This window comes from Pelodiscus sinensis, chromosome 3 (assembly GCF_052426305.1).
Source record: "Pelodiscus sinensis isolate ZL-2025 chromosome 3, ASM5242630v1, whole genome shotgun sequence".
Classification (NCBI taxonomy): Eukaryota; Metazoa; Chordata; order Testudines; family Trionychidae; genus Pelodiscus; species Pelodiscus sinensis.
In genome coordinates, this window is record NC_143054.1 from 108,752,929 (window position 1) to 108,772,702 (window position 19,774).

The 19,774-nt window shown below is 41.3% G+C and overlaps 1 protein-coding gene across 1 annotated transcript; it reads right to left on the reverse strand.

Annotated features, from left to right (window-relative positions):
• Positions 1 to 889: 889 nt before the first annotated feature.
• On the reverse strand, positions 890 to 14,777 carry NUP43 (nucleoporin 43). The gene is made up of 8 exons (XM_075924420.2): positions 14,549 to 14,777; positions 13,523 to 13,645; positions 13,183 to 13,260; positions 11,349 to 11,529; positions 8,096 to 8,231; positions 6,786 to 6,937; positions 4,576 to 4,698; positions 890 to 2,070 (listed from the first exon to the last, which is right to left on the reverse strand). Exons 1-8 carry the CDS (start codon positions 14,666 to 14,668, stop codon positions 1,859 to 1,861), a joined length of 1,125 nt encoding a protein of 374 aa, XP_075780535.2. The 5' UTR covers positions 14,669 to 14,777; the 3' UTR covers positions 890 to 1,858.
• Between the last annotated feature and the right edge of the window lie 4,997 nt (positions 14,778 to 19,774).

The window sequence follows — 19,774 nt, forward strand, 5'->3', positions numbered from 1 at the left end:
TTTCTTCATAGAGCTCAAACTATGTTACAAAAGGTAAATAAAATCGATTGGCCTTATTTTATAAATAATAAAACAAACAGAGATATTACTTGCCCATACCAAATCACAGGCAGAACTATGAAGTACGGTCTTCTAATTCTTAGTTTTATCCTGTCAAGCAGTTCACCTTGATTTATAAAATTACTCTTTTTAGAAATAAAGTTGCATAGAAGGGTGACTGTCCCAGAGCCACAAGGCAAATCAGCAGAATAGAAGTCAGAATGTATGACTGTCCTATAGTTTTACCTCTGGACAATATCATAGGCTTTATAACTTTACAGCTATGTAATCACTCAAACGGTGAATTGTGTTGCTGAAAAGCTAGCTATTCATCATTTGCCCGGATGAAGATATTCCAATATACCTATGGACTGATAGGACAACAGAATTAGGAGGTGGCTTTACACCCCTGAGAACTCAAGCTATTCAGGCCCAATCACACATGCTAATCTGTACCAGTGGACCCTTGTTCCAGTGTAGAACCATATTGTGGGGCCTTAAAGTGCACATGCTGCATATTAAGATCAACTTCAGATGGAAACTAATTCCATTACCAGAGTAGCAACGAGAAACCTCTGAAGGCAAGTGAAAACAAGGTTGCTTGAGAGAAGCATTATGAAGAGTTGTGGAAGCAAAGCTAAAAAACTTGGGCACAGGCAGGGAAAATATTACAAGACTTGCCAGAAATAAACAAGAATGGAGGAGCTTCATTGCTGTCCTAAGGGCCAGAAGTGTAATGGGAACATAATCTATCAGTTAACTGCAATGACACTGAACTAAACCTATAAAATGGCCAAATTTAGCTTATTATAAAAAGTCAAAGATAAACAATAAGAATGAGTAAATAGAATTCTGGTGGAAAAACACACATTTATTAAAAACATTGCAGAAAGGGTTCCTTGTTATAAAAGCTAGACATAAGTTATTCATGTGTTAGGCACTTTTATGAGAGTTTTGTTTGGCAACACTTAGATTTAGTAATCCATCAATTTTGAGAAAACTCATGACTGAAGCTTTGTCAAGAATGCTTTATTATCTGAACTTGACCATAACAGGATAATGCTTGTCAGATGTCTGTCTAGCACCAATAAAGACTAACTTATAAACATAATTTTTCTACAGATCAAAAGTGTATAGGCATAATGTCTATATCAAACGTTAACCTGCCCTTACCAGTGCTATTAGCATTGTCTTAGATTATTACAGCTCCAAGATTTTTAGATTTATGGGACTTAACTATCCACCATTTAAACAATCTTTTCTGCATTCCATTAAATTCAATTTCCCCTTCTAGTTGACATGCAGCAGCATAACAATTGCATGGGAATGTTTAGATATAAAAATGTCAAGTTAAAAGTAATAATATTTCTATTAGGTTGTCTTTAAAAGAACCTAAGTTTTGGCCCTGAACAAAATACTTGAGTATTATTACAATAGCATGAACATTAACAGAGTTCAAGTATTTCACACTTTTAAGCTACTGTAACACCCTTATAACACTATATTTAAAATACCATTTATTTCACTACTGATTGTTTTTATGCTTGCCAAGTAAGAAGTGCAAAAGGCAGTTGGGAATAAAGAACGTTGTACTTAATAATGTATGCTAACTGTTGTTTCATTCACTGGATGCATAAGCATCTATGGTGATGGAAAAGTTCTCAAGAGCCTTATGTAGGTTGTCCCTCTGAACTACTAGGACTACGTTATAGGCCCTTGTGTTACCAGGCTTTATTTTTTAAAAAAAACCTGGAATACTTAGGACCTTTCCTACTAGTTTTTGAGGTGGTTAAACTCAAGAGTGTCCTTTAAAGTATATTCAAGAAAAGAGGTGCCTATTAACATAAATGGCTTCTGAATCAGTACCACATACTAGACAGGGTCCTAAAACATCCAAAGTATTCACGGATAACGTCTGATTTGGAACTAAATTGGTGATCTCCATGCGGTCTTTGGTAGGATTGTTGTTTAGCCAGGCACTTATTACAGACTGGTTAGCCGTGTGAGACAGAACTGTAATACTTCTTCCACCTTAAAAACAAAACAAAACCACACAAACAAAATAGGTTAGCTTTAATTTTGATTTATTTAGTCTCTGTATTGAGGTAGCATATTAAGCATCCAACCAAAATATTGGGAATACCAATCTAAGGCTAAGTTCCAGATTGAATTGATTTGATGGGTTTAGTTGAGTCTCCAGGGCTATGTCTAGACTGCAAGCCTCTTTCGAAAGAGCCTCTTTCGAAAGCGACGAGGAGTCCTGTGGCACCTTATAGACTAACTGAAGTGTAGGAGCATAAGCTTTCGTGGGCAAAGACCCACTTTGTCAGATGCATGTCACATGCATCTGACGAAGTGGGTCTTTGCCCACGAAAGCTTATGCTCCTACACTTCAGTTAGTCTATAAGGTGCCACAGGACTCCTCGTCACTTTTGCAGATTCAGACTAACACGGCTACCCCTCTGATACCTCTTTCGAAAGATACTTTCGAAAGAGCCTCTTTCGAAAGAGAGCGTCTAGACTGCACGCGGAACTTTCGAAAGAGCAAGCCGCTTTTTCGAAAGAAAGCACCCAGTGAGTCTGGATGCTCTCTTTCGAAGAAGCCCTATTTACATTCAAGAACGCCTTCTTTCGAAAGAAGCACTTTCGAAAGAAGGCGTTCTTCCTCGTGAAATGAGGTTTACCGCCGTCGAAAGAAAAGCCGCGTTCTTTCGAATTAATTTCGAAAGAACGCGGCTGCAGTCTAGACGCAGGTGAAGTTTTTTCGGAAAAAGGCTACTTTTCCCGAAAAAACCCCTGAGTCTGGACACAGCCCAGGAGACCAAAAATATTTTGCATTACTTCTGTCAGTTAAGTAATGTATAGTAGTTAGTCTACAATGAGAAATGACTATACCATGTATTAGATACACTAACATTCACACCACATGCAAGCTGGACCTGTGCAAGTAGTTTGCTTAGACAGCATTTTTCTTTATTACTGCTTTAGGTTTGTCTTTAAGACAGTGATCCAAATCATCCCTCCAATCCTGTTCATTCTTTACAAATAATAAATATCAGGTTTTGGACTACTTCTCTCCATACCAAAACCAGAGTCAACAAGTTTCACACACTGGAATTATAATTTCATTACAAGATTAAAAATGAAGGAAGTCATGGACTGAGAAAAAAATAGTTGTTTGAAACTCAGGGTATGTAATTGGCAAACCTGATAAACTGACAAGCCAAGTGCAACTAGATTTATTATTTTAGTCTCCTAGTTACATCAGCTTTACCCTATAAAGACATCAATCGACACTTTGAGCAAGGGGAGTGAGGTTATGTCACAAGTAAATCTGAATATATTCCCTATGTTTAGCTACTCTAATGTGTTGTTTCTACAAGTTTCCATGTTGTAAGTATATTTTTTTCATGGAAGTAAAATTTTCCACTCAAAAAATTAGGACAAGCCTCAGAAGCGCGGGACTCCACCACCACTGCGGCTTTGCTCCCGGTGTCCCTGGTCTGCTGGAGACGGTCCTGCCGCTTTGCTCCCGGTGCCTCTGGTCTGCTGGGGACCGTCTCCAGCAGACCAGGGACACCCGGAGCAAAGCCGCAGCGGCGGCAGGGTCCTGCACCTCTGAGGCTTTGCCAGAGCAAAGTGCGCCGCCCCCCCCCCCCCCCCCCCCACAGCAGACCAGGCTTTTGTTGTGGACCCTGGGGTAGAGCAGCTGGGGTGCTGCCAGGTTGGTCCTGCAGGGACCTACCTGGCAGCCCAGCTGTTCTGTCCCAGGCTCGAGATTCAGCCGCTGTTGAAACTGACCAGTGGCTGATTCCAGGAAGCTGGGGGCAGAGCAATTCTGCCTCCAGCTTCCTGTAGTCAGTCCCTGGTCAGTTTCAGCAGCAGTGGCTGAATCTGGAGCCAGTTCCGACTTACATACAAATTCAACTTAAGAACAAACCTATAGTCCCTATCTTGTACGTAACCCGGGGACTGCCTGTACTTGACTATTCATCATTTGCTTAATGAATATGCCACATGAATATTACCAGTCCTCCAAAAGCTTGCGAATGGATGTACTGGTCCCCGTATCAAAAAGGTTGGGAACCCCTGCTCTAAAGTATTTGCGCAATTAAGAGTTCCCTTAGTCATATTTTGGTTTCCTTATGTATGTCATTCTTGAAGTCTCCCTCAAAGATACACAGTTATATGGCATTTATTGCCCTTCCAAATCAATAATTCTATTATTTTTTTAAAGTCATCTGGATTTAGCTGTGAAAATTCTAGGTGCACCCCTTGAATATCTGTTGATGAGCACAGTCACATCAGATAGGAGGTAGTATTTAGGGAAACAAGTGAAACCACTGAAATTCTCCTCAAGAGAACCTGTACACTCTTTTCTTTCTAATAGGAGATCATATTTCCATCTTCAACAGCCTTTGATATAAATGAACAGAGCATGGAGTAGTGTCCTCAAGCCAATTACTTAATGAACTATAACTAGTCTGCATAATCTCAGCCTAAGATCTTAGCTTTCCTTACTTCAAAAATCCTTACCTTGATGGAAAAAAGATGGCTTTTCTGACACATCTGTAGAGGTATCCCAATGCCAAAGAGAGCCATCTTCAGAACATGTAAATAGGTGATCTGGGTTGGACGGATGGAAGTGCACTTCCCACACTACAAAAGTCAAGAAATTCAAGTTTATTACCCATGATTATATAAAAAACAATCTATATTACAATGATATCACAGAGTTTAATTTTCTGAGAAACAAACTACAAATCAAGGTATTCAGTGCAATTCCTCATTCAATGTACTGGAGATGAACGATCTCTAGAGCTTTTCAGTCTTAACTTAAAAAAAAAAAAAGTCCTCCAAACCAAAACACAAACAATAAAATATTTGTAATAAAAAGCCCACAAACCCTCACTTCTTTTGCAATCATTTCTCTGTCATTGTGGAGGTCTTGAACTTTGGGTGCATGTTCACCTTAGTCCCTCTTCCTCTCAGTGGCACATTGGCAGCTTAGTCTCCTGTGAGCTATAATACTTTGGTCTCATTTTGACTGTTGGATTTAATGTGTAGGTAGAGGGTTGTGTTGATACCATGACAGATACTGGAGGTTAGGCAAAATGATCTGAGGTCCCTCCCGACCTTAAAAGTTGAATCAGTCATGGAGTTTAACTGTCACTGTTCTAAATATCACTTCTGAGTACTTTAGTTGAAAGACTAAAAAAGTTTCTCCCTGGTTTATATCGTGCATTATGTATATCTAGTTTCACTGCTTCTCCTGTTTCACTGCGTCTCTTCTCTCCTCTGAAGTTGATCTACAAAGCTCCTAGAAAGATACTATCTAAAAGTGTAGACAGTACAAACAAAAAACCCCACAAATCAACCACACCCCACACAAAACCCAAGAAAGGAAAAAGGACAAGAAAATTAGAATGAATGCATTAACTCAGCTACATGTACTTCCTTAAGATTAAATGCTTTCCTCTGTTTACTTTAATGTTGAAGTTACCTGTGACCAGCCAGACCAAAATTTAGTTTGCTTAAAGAGCAATACATTTAAAAACCCAGTTTTATCAGAACAGACCACATTATGAACTTTTATGAAGCGTCACACAAGAAGTGTTGGAAAACAAATGCAAGATATAGTAGGACCTCAGTTTGCGCTAATGGGGGAAACCCAGGGCAAATTAATGAAAGACAGGATAGGACAGATGTAAGCAAGAAATAACATTACAATACTTGCATAATCTTTTATCATTATTGGGATCAATGGAAAGAGAAAGACCACCAGAGCCATGTTATCTAGACGGTACTCACTATAGCTCAGGTAGGGTTGTGAAAGACATACAACTTTTGGGTTCCTTCCTGAAAGAACCATACCTTACTATGGTAAAATCTGAAGCATAGTATTGTACTAACAGCCTAGTTGTATATTCAATATAATGGATATAAAGGGAACTTGTAGCATTTTTCCTGGCCTCTCACCCCATACAAATTAAGCAGTATAACAAATGTATATTTTCTCCATAAACTAAGTTGACAGTCATAAAAAGTAAAAAACCAAACAAAAAAAAAAAAACAAACACACTTCAGTCCACTGAAAGTCAAAGGATTTACACTCATAAATGATGTAGGTGTTTTTGAAAAAAATGTACCCATATCTGAAGATATGCTGTTCTCGCCCCTGCATCACGCGGGCTCCTGGGCCCTGTTCCCCCTTTGTAGCATGCTGGGCTCTTCCTGCCCCCTTGCAGCACACTGGGCTCCCAACCCCCTCAACCGCTGCAGTGAGCTGGTACTCTCTGATCCTGGAACAGCAGGACTACAGACGCTGCCAGACCAGAGAGTCACAGTTTATAGGGGTGAAACCTGTACTATAATCCTGCTCTGTTCTCATGTGATTCCTATCAACTACGAATAGGTGTTAGACAAGCTAGAAGGACCACAAATAAGTAATTCTTATAGAAACACAGAGCAACGTACGTTCAAAGAAGTTATAAAATCCATTTTGACAAAAAATCAAAACCACAATCATCACTTTCTCAATTCTTTTTTTTGTTGGACTAGGCTTTTAGTTAGCCACAACAGACTGTAATAACTAGCTGCTGTTAGACAAAAAATAAGCCTAGAAGCAAACAGTTTGGATGAACAAAAATGTAGTAGGTACAATATAAAAAAAGCAATGTTAAAATCTTGTCCAAAAATATACAAAAACTTAGAGACCCAGTATCTGTTTCTCTTTAGATGCTTACTTTCAGCTTCATGAGCATTGAGCAGGGACACTGGCATGCTGCCTTGTCTAACATCCCAGATACTCAACATTCCATCTTGGCCACCTGTAGCTACAATATGCTGCTGGTTGGGATGTCTGTCAACACAGTGTAGTGGAATTCTGTCACCTGTCCTGTGAGCGGGGAAAAATAAAAGTAATTTTCCATTAAACAATTTTTTACTTCCAAAACACAACACTCTCGGATCACAATAAATTATGTGGGTTGTATAATTTCAAGTAACTTACTAAGTTTAGAACAATTTGACACACACTCCAACTTACTTATTGTACTTCTAATTAGACAAGCACCAGGTTTGTAACTTGTGGCTTATTACTGATCACCTACAAAAGTTTAATAAGGACTTCATTAGAAGTGTAAGGGTGCTTGGGGGTAAAAAAATATAGGTACACTTATATTTACAATGGGATGTTACAACTAAAATTAGGAATGCAAGTTTAACACAGGTTGCAAAGAGAGTCACTCACTCACACACTTGGTAAGCCTGATTCCCCACTGACATCAGTGGAATTTTCATTAGGCCTAAATCTAAATTTCTTACCTACCTCATGAAACACAGAAAATTAATGTTCATAAAGCACTCTGAAGGCTAAATGTGCCAAATTTTAGACAGTGATAACCAGAAATACAGTTTATTCAAAATAGGGATGTTAAGATGTGGTTAACTTGCTACTCAAGCAATCAAAAATTCTATTGACTACTCAATTAGTTGATATGGGAAAACAGCACAGCTCAGTCCCAGATCATGCCAGGTCTGGGACCTACCTTCGCCACGGCTCTAAATTTTAAATGTAGTAAGAGCTGAGCTGCTTTGTAGCAGCAGCCCCTGTCTCCAAGGGGTCCCAGCATGCTCCAAGCCTCCTGTGCCCCCATCCCCGATGCTGCTGCCTCTAACAGAAGTGGAGTAGGACAGGTAGCACCACGGAAATGGTGCTGGGGGGAAACCAGCTTTTAAGCCAGCTCCTGCTTCCCTTCCCCTGCTTCCGCTTCCTGCCTCCGATACAGAGCAAGGGGTGGAGGAAACAAGTAGTCAACATGATTAACAGATAAACCTAGTTGACTACTTGATTACATGCCCAATTCAGACATGCAAGAAAAATTCTCTAAATGTAAACACTGCCATCTTCTAAGTTCCATTACAATATCTGAATTCATTTGTGTACCGTCTGTTATCAAGAAAGTATAGTTCAAGACATTTATAAGCAATAGACTTTGTTTTCTTGTTTAAAACTCATTTCCTGGAAAATCAAAGCTGAAAATAGAAAGCTTACAAGGAAAATATCTGAGATGGCTCATTTCTTTGCTGTCTGAAGTCCCATATTTTTAACTGTCCAATTGAATTTACTGTCAAAATCTCAGTTGTGCGAAGGAAGGTCACAGCATGGAGTGTACTGCTGTCTGCATTTTCTGCAAGAGGAAGGGAATAAGAAAAGATTGATTAGTCACATAGTTTTAAGCAAAGTGTTTGCACTATTATTATCTATTCTCTTTTTGCCTGTTAAAAACTCACCGACCTGCAGATTTAACTTAACTAGTTTTCAAAGAGTTTGTTCTTGAAACTCACTGCTAAGAACATTGTCTCCTTTTATTTTTAATTATTTTTCCAATATGCTCTAGCTATATCCTCTATGTTCACAATTTGTTTGTAGTGTTATACTTTCTCCCTAAGACTATCAAGAGAGTCATTTCCCTAAATTGAATTCCCTCCTACGAGTTTGTTCAAAACAAAAGTTATTGAAGGATTGTAAAATTAAATGTAAAATTTTATTGTTACTGACTTTATTTGTGGTTTATAAAAATTAAGTTATACCTGAATATACATAGGAAAAAATATAGATGCTCTACAGAACGTACAGTTCTCTGACAGTGAGGTGGTTAGTCTGTGCTTTCTAAATTGAGTTAGGGATGTTCAATTTAGATTAACTTATCGAACAGTCTATTTTCATCGACTATTCGATTAGCTGAGATGGGTGCCTCTGCCTTTGAAGCATAGCAACATTCCACTGGGGTTCTTGTACTTTTCAAAAGCAGAATCACAGCAGAACTGGCTAAAGTGGAGACTGCTTCAGTCCCCGCTGTGGTTTTATCTCCCATGCCTCTCGCAGAGACGGTGCTGGGGGGAAAAAAAACAGCTTTTAAAGTGGCTCCCTCCAGCACTGGCTCCTGCTCTCCACCTTTGCTGCCTCTCTCTCATAGAGGTAGCAAGGTGGGGAAGCAACTAGTTGCCATCACTAGTCGACTATCCGATAAGCTTATGCTTATCGCCATACTCGCCATCACTAGTTGACTAGTCACTTACATCCCTAATTTGAGTTTTTTTAGAAGAATCAGAAGTGATTTTTTTTTCTTGCAAAGGTTTACTACAAGTGATTGACAAAAGGAAGTCAGTGTCTGTGGCCTGCTCCATTGCTTTGCAATAGGGTGTTTTTTTTTTTTTTTTTTAAATAAAGTGCTCTAATTTAGACATATGCTACTTGGTCTCATTAACTTATTTTCTATATTGCACATACTTTGTTTTACACTGTGGTGAAATAATATATATGAAAAGCATGCTGGTCTCCTTTTTAGATGCTTTTGCATAGTGCTTGGTAATTCATACTTAAGAACACCTTCATTTAAATGAGTACTTAAACACGATAGCTATTTGGTTCAGGTAAGCTCGATAAGATTAAACAAAAATCCAAGAAATATTTGTATTTTTCTGCTTATGTGTTCAACTGAAAATAGAAAGAATGTTCTTTAAAAAAAGTGAACTAGATGACATTATGCATACTGCACAAACCCAGGAAAACCCAATTCCATTAAAACTTCAGCAAATACTGAACTACTAGAAGAATTTAGAACGCTTGCACCTTTTTAGCATTACTGAATATTGGTCTCAAGTATTTACATGGACTTCCCCTTCTAGCTTTGCTTTTGAAGATAGTAACTTCGTAGTCTATTTAATCAGAAGTAGAGATGCAATACCTACTTGAGCAAAATGCTACGTAAAATTCAATGTCCTTATTTATAATTAACTTATAATAGCAGTTAGCTCAGTTGCCCAATTACAGTTTTAATAAGCTCAACTTCTAGTCCATATTATTTAGTGAAATTTCAAAGCGAAATACACATTGAAGGCCTTTTTCTATAAAGAACCCCATCTTGAGACCATTCCAAAATATCCTCTCACTTCCCCACATCCACATCTCCTTTGTCCATACCAAAGAAGCATATGATGCTGGTTCACAGAGTGTCACTTAAGACAAGTTTCACAGACTAGCTCATACGCACAAATTTCCTTTAAAGAAAATCCTTCCTAGCACATCTTTTCTTTTTAACACATATTCTGTCCCTTCATTAAAAAGGCCAGGGAAATATTTTTTTTAAGATCCCCTGTTGTGCAGTAGATTTTAATACAAATATTGTCACACTAGGGGATGCTCCCTGCTTACTCAGCTCACCAACTCCTTGCTCTCTGGTCATGAAAACCCCGCTTGCTATGCTCGCCAATCCCCCACTTTCATGGCCAGAGAGCCTGATGACATCATCCTGTCATGTGGCAGGAAAAGCTTTTGTTTTTGTTTTTTGAGAGAGAGAGAGAGAGAGAGAGAGAGAGAGAGTATAGCACTCTGACTGCTTAGCATATGTTGAACATATCAGCTAAACAGAAAATCCTCCACCCTCCCCCGATTAGGAATGGAATGGTAAATAATCCTATATTGCAGCTGCTTTTTAACAGTAAGATTATTAAGTAGGCAGAATGTGCACGGAATTTATATGCACCAATATGGACATGTTGTGTCACACATCATTTCTGTATTGGAGAACACAAAATGCATTCCGTACACGGACCATAAAACATTAGAAGGAACATTGCCTGAGAAGTAAAGAAAAGTTACCTAACCTCTTCCTACACACATGTATCTGAAAATCTGTTAGATATTTAAGTGAGGGACTGATCCAGTATTATTATTACAGAAAAATTAGAGAAAAAATATTTTTCAGTTTACTTCATATATTTCACCTCTTATGAGGATTGTTTCTTCTGTACAAATAAGGGTGTCCCACAAACAGAGAAAACCGCAGAACCACAAAACAATTGCAAGAGAACTCAAGGACCAATGTAATACCAGAAGCTAACAAAACAAAATTACAAAAATTGGAATTTGTCCAGAACAAAGAAAAACCATCTCTGAAAGAAGAATGGGTTCATACTGACCACTTATGGTCAAGATCTTGATAATTATGTTTCAAAAGGAAATATTTTTAAATATATTTTAAAGAACTGACAAATAATGCAAGACTGCAGAAGCTGGGAAAAAAGCATGCGTGCAGGTAGTTCTAAGCCTGAATTTTTTGCATTGATTAAATGCAGTGTAAAATAGCAAATATTCTAGATCCAGTGTATTGCTCATTACAGATTCTATTGAGACATTCAGAACAATTCTGAAGTTACTAGCTATTTCTTTTTTTGTTGGTCATTTTGTGAGTACAGATAAATTCTTTAGACCCCATTTGTTAAAAAGTGGTTATTAGCCTTACCTATAGTTCTCACAGCCTCCTTGTGGTCAGCTCTGAAAAGATTTATTCGACCATCTTCTCCAACAGTGACAATTTCTGGATTGTTGCAGATGACCCCTGTACATGAAGCTCCACCACAGAAAGGGATATCCGGATCCACATGATAATGAGCCCTCTCCCATCGTTGATTAATAGATAAAGTCTAAGCAGTAAATAAAGAGACTGTATCAACAGTGCTAATTAACAATCCTGCAACAGCGTTAGAAACCAAAGCTTTTGAAATATGTAAAGAAGTTAGATCAGAAACTAGTTCTGAAATAAACAAAGCACACTGCATTATTTCAAGAGCCATTCACATCATTACAGATCAGAGGATAGCTTTCCTTTTTAATCACCAATGCATAGAGTCCTGTGCAGATAGACATTTCTATCAGCAGATGTGAATATCCATGGACAGACACAGTGATCTTTCAGTGCTCTATTCTTAAGAGTCAGTGTGACCAATAGACAGGAACATTATCTCACAGCACCTGGGAGTCAGCATCCTGCGCCAGCAGAACAATTATACCGTGCCCAGAAGGATTGTTCAACCTTAGATAGGAACGGCCGGGAGCAGAGCTGATGCAGCTGTGCTCCTGGGAGAAGCTGCTGTCTCAGAGCGTGCAACCATGTAACACTTCTCTCCACTGGCCACAGTGGCTCTTGGTAATATAGCCCTGTGGATCACAATGTCTAGCCACAAATATCTGCATCTGCAGATAGTAATGTCTATCCATGCAGGGCTCTACCAATGCACATTCCTCAATCAGAACCACCATCGGGTTTAGGAAAACAAACAAAAAACCCCCCCAAAAAACCCACATCCCACAAACACCCCCTCCCCCCCAAAAAAACATGCATCAGGGTACAGAAGACAATGGGGGTAGGGTAGAAGCCATGAGGTCTTGCTCCAGTCAACTTTGTTTGTCTCTCCCTCCCCCGTCCCGTCCCCCCACACAGTTCTCTCTTAAATGCCCCCAAAAAAGGAATGAAGGGTGGAATACCCCATGCCCTCATTATTTTGTTTATTAATTAGACTTAATACACCTCATGAACTTCTATATACTGTTTATAATAAAGTTCACCATTTAGGAAAGTTTGTAAGACAAATTGTTACTAGGAGTGTTAAAAAGGGGTAACTGGGTAATTGTGTAACTGTTGATACAGAGCCATCAGTGTGGAGTGACAGCTAGCTCCCCGGGAGCAAGGCAGGAGTCTGCGTGTAATCATTAATGGTAATCGATAGTCCAGGCCTATCAGTTAACCATGTAAACAATTATACAGTTACATCCCTATATCAGACTATTCTACACATTTTTTAAAAAATAACCTAATTCCTGATTTACTGAATTTAGAACTTATTGAGTTTAGAGATATTAAATGTTGATTAATCAACTAATCAAGTAGCTGATGGAGTTCCCATCAACTGCTCAATTAGTCGATAACAGGGGGCACTTGCAATCCCGCTGCGCCTCTCCCTTTAAATGTACAAGAGCCGCAAGTGGCTCTTGTACATTTCAGAGAGGCATGCAACAGTAGGGATGCCTCTGCCTCCCCTGCTACTCCGTGGGGACAGTGCTGGGGCCATCTGGCTTTAGGAGGGGGGAGAAGCAACTAGTCGAGTGACTACTTGACTATCTGATAAGCTTATGTATATCGGGTAGTTGACTAGTCACTTATATCCCTAATTGAGTTCAGCTGCGTTATGTTTTGATAGTTCTGAAAAGTCATGCATTTGAGAGCCCCAAAAAAACTTGTACTAGAAGCAACAGTAACTGAAACCAAGAGAAAGTTATGTCCACAACAAATTATTTACCTGATTATTTTGATGGTGACGGAAAATTGTTACACTTCCTGTTGATGAAGCAACTACAATTCTCTCCTGGTCAAAAAACTAAAGAGAAATATCTTAAGCTTGTTACACAGTTTGAGCACATTATCACAGAAGCATTACTATGTGAATCTGCAAGCAGTCTTACTGGTTGCTAGATAATTTCAGAATGTACATATAAATTTCCAAACATAATTTTTTTGTATTTAGACAATATCCCCCTAGCAGACATTAGTTGATTCTCAATATTCTGATATCCTACTGATACATTTTCTAACAAAGTGAAAGGAAAAAAAAAAACAGCTACTGGATATAACTATTTTACCTGCATGTCCATAACATCACCATGGTGTCTGATATCGCACAGCAACTGTGGTTCTCCTTGATACTCCCCACTGGTGCCCACATTTCCAAAGTCTCCAACAGACCAAATTGAGATCTTGTTTTCCTGTATGACAAGAGTAGTGAAACAAGCTTATTTTAAGACACACTTGCCATAAAAGTCAGTTGAGACAAGATGGCAGAGGTAGAATGTTGTGCTACAAAAATATTGTCAGAAAGAAAAGCTGGTCCAATAAAATATATTACTTCATTCATGTCTAATAGCCTGAGACCAACAAAGCTACAGCTACAATAGAAACAATAAGTCAACTCAATTTTCTCTCTTCCTAAAGAGACTAACAAACTATTACATTTTGATAGAGATAGATTAAATATACAAGAAAATTAATATTCCATATTTGGTGTGTATTTACACAGCATATTAATCTCGAAAAATGCTAAGCATTAATAAAATCTACATCACCAAATGCAGCCAGTTCCAAGGAGGAGAGAGCCAGTCCACACCACACACGGAAGAGGAGGAAATTTTGGTCATTAAGCCAGGCAAACGAAACACACACAGAGACTGTGCAGCAAGGAGCTTCAGCCTTCACGATGAGAAACTAGGAGCTTAGCTGTTAAGATCTCACACAATTAGCTACATAGCGCTCAGCTTATTTAACTGAGAAAGCTGAAAGCCCGTGTACCACCGGTAGGATATGAAAATACAGAAAACCACGCCAACCCCGTGGCAGGGAGAAGGGAGGCGGCTCCGGGCACCGCTCAGAGAAGAGGGGTCCGGGGCCCCGCTGCAACACGAGGCGCAGCAAGGGGCAAACGCGGCCTCGCCCGGCACCCCCCGCTGATGACACTTGTTACAAACGCGCCGCCCCCCACAAACGCTGAGCAGCGGCCCACCCGGGAGCCCCTGGCAGCGCGGAGCGAGACGCGCTCTAATAACGGCTCGAGCCCACGGGCAGGGGCGCGACAGCAGCGCGGGGGCGGATTTAGAGGCTCCACGGGCCGGTACCTCGTTGTCCCAGGAGCCGGTAGCGAAGAGCTCGGGGGGCTGCAGGGCGGAAGCGGGCACCGGCCGCCAGCGCGTCTTACTGATCTTCTGGGACACGAATTTGGCGGAAAAATCCTCCATGCTGGCGGCGGCAACGAAAGGGACAAGCGCCACCGAGAAGCACAAACTTCGTCCGCAGCCCCGATAGGCTCCCGCTGCCGTCACCCCGCCTCTTCCGCCCAAGCTCTCCCGGATTGGCTGAAGCCTCCCGGCAGACGGCAAGAGAGGAGGTACAAATCTCTGTGGCAGCAACTACGCTCAGAGGTGGGCGGGACATGACGGGAGTAAATGGAACCTTGCCTGGGGCGGGGACTGCACTGTACGCCTGCCTGTTTCCTAGGCCAGCTTCGTGCTCATAGGTCATTTTGCATTTAACCCATATGGTTCCTCCAAACCCTAAGGCTGTGTCTACAGTGGCATGATCTTGCACCAAAGCACACACTTTTGCATAAATACATGCTGCCTGTCTACACTGGTGGGGAGTTCTTGTGCTAGAACACTGAGTTCTAATGTGTGAACTCAGTGCTTCTTGTGCAAGAACTATGATGCTCTTGCTCAGGAATAAGCCCTCTTGTGCAACTGTTCTTGCGCAAGAGGCCCGTGTAGACAGGCAACATGAATTTCTTGCGCAAGAAAGCCCTATGGTTAAAATGGCCATCAGAGCTTTCTTGAACAAGAGAGCGTCTACGCTGGCACGGATGCTTTTGCGCAAAAGCACATCTCTTGCGCAAAGGCACATGCCAGTGTAGACGCTCTCTTGCACAAATGCTTTTAACGCAAGAACTCTTGCATTAAAGAGTATTTCTGCAAGATCATGCCAATGTAGACACAGCCTAACAGAGCTTCACAAAAATCTCAAACAGGATCCTGCTGACCACATTTACGGTGTAGCATGCCAACTCTGGACCTGCAGATTAGCCATTAATACCACAGGTGAAAGTGGACTAGTACCGTATACTACTAAGAAAGTAACCACCTGTTGGGATTTGTACTTAGCTGACATTGATGCTTTTAGGTCTATTACTGACATAGTAGGGAGGGGGGAGATGAGATGGTGGGAGCAAAAAAAGGCAACTACCCTAGAGCCCAAGCAAAATACAGGACTATGTAGCACTTTAAAGACTAACAAGATGGTCTTTAAAGTGCTACATAGTCCTGTATTTTGCTTCAGCTACACCAGACTAATATGGCTACATTTCTATTACTACCCTAGAGCCCAGAAATTTAAAAGGGCCAGGTGTCCTTTGAGGATGAGAATTGAGAGGTCAGAAATAGAGCGATCACTGAAGTGTTCAACCAGAGGTGATAAGGCATTTTTGTATTTTATCATTTTCCTGTGTGAGTTTGAGAGCATAATGTTTGTATGTTTTGAGTCACATAGTTCATTCACTGGATGAGGTATATCGTATGTTGTAATAGGCATATGTAGGATCCCTATATCTTGAAAGATGTGTTGTGTGGAAAGTTGATCACTGTAGTAGTAGAGATATGTGTCTAGGTTTTGCAGCTGTAATTCTGGCAGGCTCTGGTGCCACTTTGAGCTGATATTTACAAAAACAATGAGAAATCCTGTGGCACTTTAAAGACAAACAGATTTATTTGGGCATAAGCTTTTATGGGCAAAAACACTCTGCCCAAATAAATCTGTTAATCTTTAAGATGCCACCAGACTTCTTATTGATTTTAAGTTGGTGTGTCCTAGTGTAGGGGGAGCTTATTTTTTATGATGATCTCAGAAAGGTTGGGAAGTTGTTTGAAGGCCAGGAGTGGAAGTTCTGGAAATATAGCTTTTAGGATGGAGGTCCCCCATTGAGTATGGGTTGTAATTGTCTGAAGATACCAGGTATGGGTTCCAAGGTGAGGTGGTAGGTATTGGTCACTGTAGCAGTGGAGATATGTCAACAACATGTACTCCCCTCTTTTTGTCCTATAACTGCAGAGCAGTTAACAGGCCACTCTGCCTTGAATTATACTTTATTTTGTGACACTGACAGACCAGTCAGTCTGTTTACGACCCGTAAGAACTTAACAGAAGACACTAGTGTCAAATAGATGTATTCGACAATCAATTCATTTATTTATAGTAACAGAAATCAAAGGTAGGGCATTCATCTGTATTTACATGTATATCTTGTCAGAAGTTTAACAATATAAACAAATTAGCTTGTAGATACTATTTTGCAAGCTAGCAGTTCATTCCATCACTGCTCTGATCCTGAATGATGAACTTTGGAAGTCACTTGTCTGTATATTGATCTTCTAATCACTTGTATTTCTCTTCTTTCTTTTTCCTTTAATGATTAAATCTATTTTTAGAACCTTTAGTTTGGTGCAGCTGCACCACTGTTAGGTCTGTAGCATATCCATAGCCCTGACTCATAGCTCAGTCTAATGTTAATTTGGTATTTCCTAATTTTGCAGTTAATTTAATGTAGATTTTTGTAGGCCATTTAAAAGCAGAAATCCTATGTTGCCCTAGGGTTGGATGGAGTTTTAAACTATACTCCCTAATGTTATCTAAATTAAATATCTTAAAGGAATGAGTTGATATGTTGCTAGATGCAATCACTCTCATAGCCCCCACATTTCCACTCCACAGTTCACCGTTGTCACTTTCCCAGTTCCCAATTTAGGGAGTCTGTTGTCATTTTGGGGGCGAATTTAACTGCTTGGAACAAGGGCTATAAGCCTTAATTAAATGTCAAACCAGTATAAATTCTCAGACAAAAAGTACGTTAAGATGCAGTAAAGGCTGGGAACATGCATTGGTAACTTAAGAGAAGAAAAAAAATTAGAAGACCTGTAATAATCACAAAAACAAGCATTATAAACTCTTGAAATTCAGAGAAACCCAAACATGTTAAAATACAAAAATGCAATGTAGGCACCCAACCAACCTTTACTCGGCCCTGTAATGACAGCATGCAATAATCATATAGTTATGATGGTATTTGAATGTCTGATGTCCCAGACGAGATTAAATTAACTTCTGTTGAAACCTTAATTTGTTTTCTTTTACATATTTTCCCCCTTGTGGTATCACTACAAAACAGCCTTAAAGTTCTTTTCTGAAAATTTCCTTAGTTTTTTTTAATCATATATAAACACTAAACTTTCTATTGACAAGTAATACTGGTTACTCTAATACATAATTTACAATTGAATTACAATGAAAAATGTGTTATCTGGCACTATGCTAACTGGAAAACTTTAACTGCCCCCAGCAACAATACCACTTCAGGCACGTGCACCTGACTCCTGCCTGTCCAGCCAGCCGTTGCAGGGCTTCTGACAACCTGCGCTGCCAACTGACATCATCAGCAGGTGCCTCCTTCCCTCTCAGCCTGCCTCAAGCTGTCAGGAGCTAGATGTGTCAGTGGGGCAGGGTGATACATTTTGTTATCCGGCATATTCACACTGGCAACCCGCATTCTCCACATGTGCTGGATAACAAAGCTTTCACTGTACTTGCTTAGAGGTCTGTGTTAGTGACATCTATGTTATGTAAAGGGAGAGCCTATTCCTTGAGGCCCATTGTATGTGTGTGCACTTTAAGATGTCCCGAATGCACCTGCCTCAGTTGTTGTGCAGACAAGATAGCAATGCCATGTGAAGTCTTTCAAGTACTGATATCTAAGCTAGCATGCAGCCATAGAATCTTTAAAGGTCAGTGACAAGTGGACCAAGTAGTCTAGCAATGAGATACAGGCAGTCCCCGACTTACGTCGGATCCGCAGTTACGAACGAGGCTGCCCCGAGTACACGGACTGCGGGACCTCGCGGTCCTGCCGCCCGTGTACTCTGGGGCTTTCTCTGCGTCTCCCTGGTCTGCAGACCAGGAAGACGCAGAGCAAAGCCGCGGAGGGGCTCGGGCAGCGGGGCAGCCCAGGCATGCCTGGGCTGCCCCGCTGCCCTCCACCCCTCCCCCCCCTCGGCTTTGCAAAGCCATGGGGAAGCCGGCAGCGGAGCAGCCCAGGCACGCCTGGGATGCCCTGCTGGCCGAGCCCCCTCCCCCCCCCCCCACGGCTATGCAAAGCCTCGGGGAAGCCGGCAGCAGAGAGGGTGCAGGTTCTGGGAAGGAATTGTAACCTGGGGTGAGAGACAGGAGGGTGTAGAGCATTTGGTGACCTGGTGCAGGATTCTGGCCTGAAGGACAAGTGTAGGAAAGGGTGCAGAATCCGGGAGGGAATTGGAACGTGGATGGAGGTGGGGTGCCTATGCAGCTCCCAGCCAGCAGCACTTTCAGGCAGGGATACAGCCCCTGACCACTCAAAGCTCCATGTGGCTCTATGCGCTGCAGAGGGAAGCTTCATGTGCTGCCCCCCAGCAAATCAGTTTCCAGCCAATCGGAGCAGAGAAATGTTGCTGGAGGCAGAGGCAACATGAGAAGCCTCCTTCTCCCTTTCCTACTCCTGCAGTGCAGAGAGCCACAGGGAGCAATCAGCTGCATTGAGCAGAGGTGTTCCGTATCACGGGGTGGGCCACAGGCCACATTAAAAGGTTTTGTGGTTTTATCCAGCCTGCAGGCCATATCTTGCCAGTTCCTGCTATATAATCATAGTAATTACACAGCAATCAATAATGTCCCAAGGTACACATTTGCCCCCTAGGCATGGTACATATAATACTGACCTACAAGCATATATAACTTTTGCATTCTTGGACTCCACCGAGACTTAGTTTTATCCGGTTTTTTCAAGGACACTGCAGAAAATGATCATGTTTGTCACTCATCTACTGCCAGGATGGAAGTCACAGAAAAAGCTGTAAACTCCACCTTCGCTGTCACAGTCCATTTAATAACTATGGGCCAGCCCCAGAACCACAGCACTTCTGCACATTCTGGAGGAGCCTGGCATTAGGTTCAAACTTCACATCTCTGCCCTTGCCTGTATAACAGATTGGCCTGAACAAAGCCCCAAATGTCAAACACTCCAGTCTTTGCTGGAGTGAAGAGTGGGGTTGTACCCGCTGCTCCCCCCTAACCCCGACTGCCTGTCCCAGCCTCTCCCTATGCAGGCCTCACACATCCTCCCGTGCAGGGAATACGTGAGCAGCAGCTAAAGTCACGAGGCAGCGAGAACGCTGCGACACCTCCTCCCGACGCCCCCCTCAGCGAAGCTATTCAACCCCCTCCCCATGGCGTTCCCTTGCCCTTCTACGGGTGCGCATGCGCAGAACAAGCGG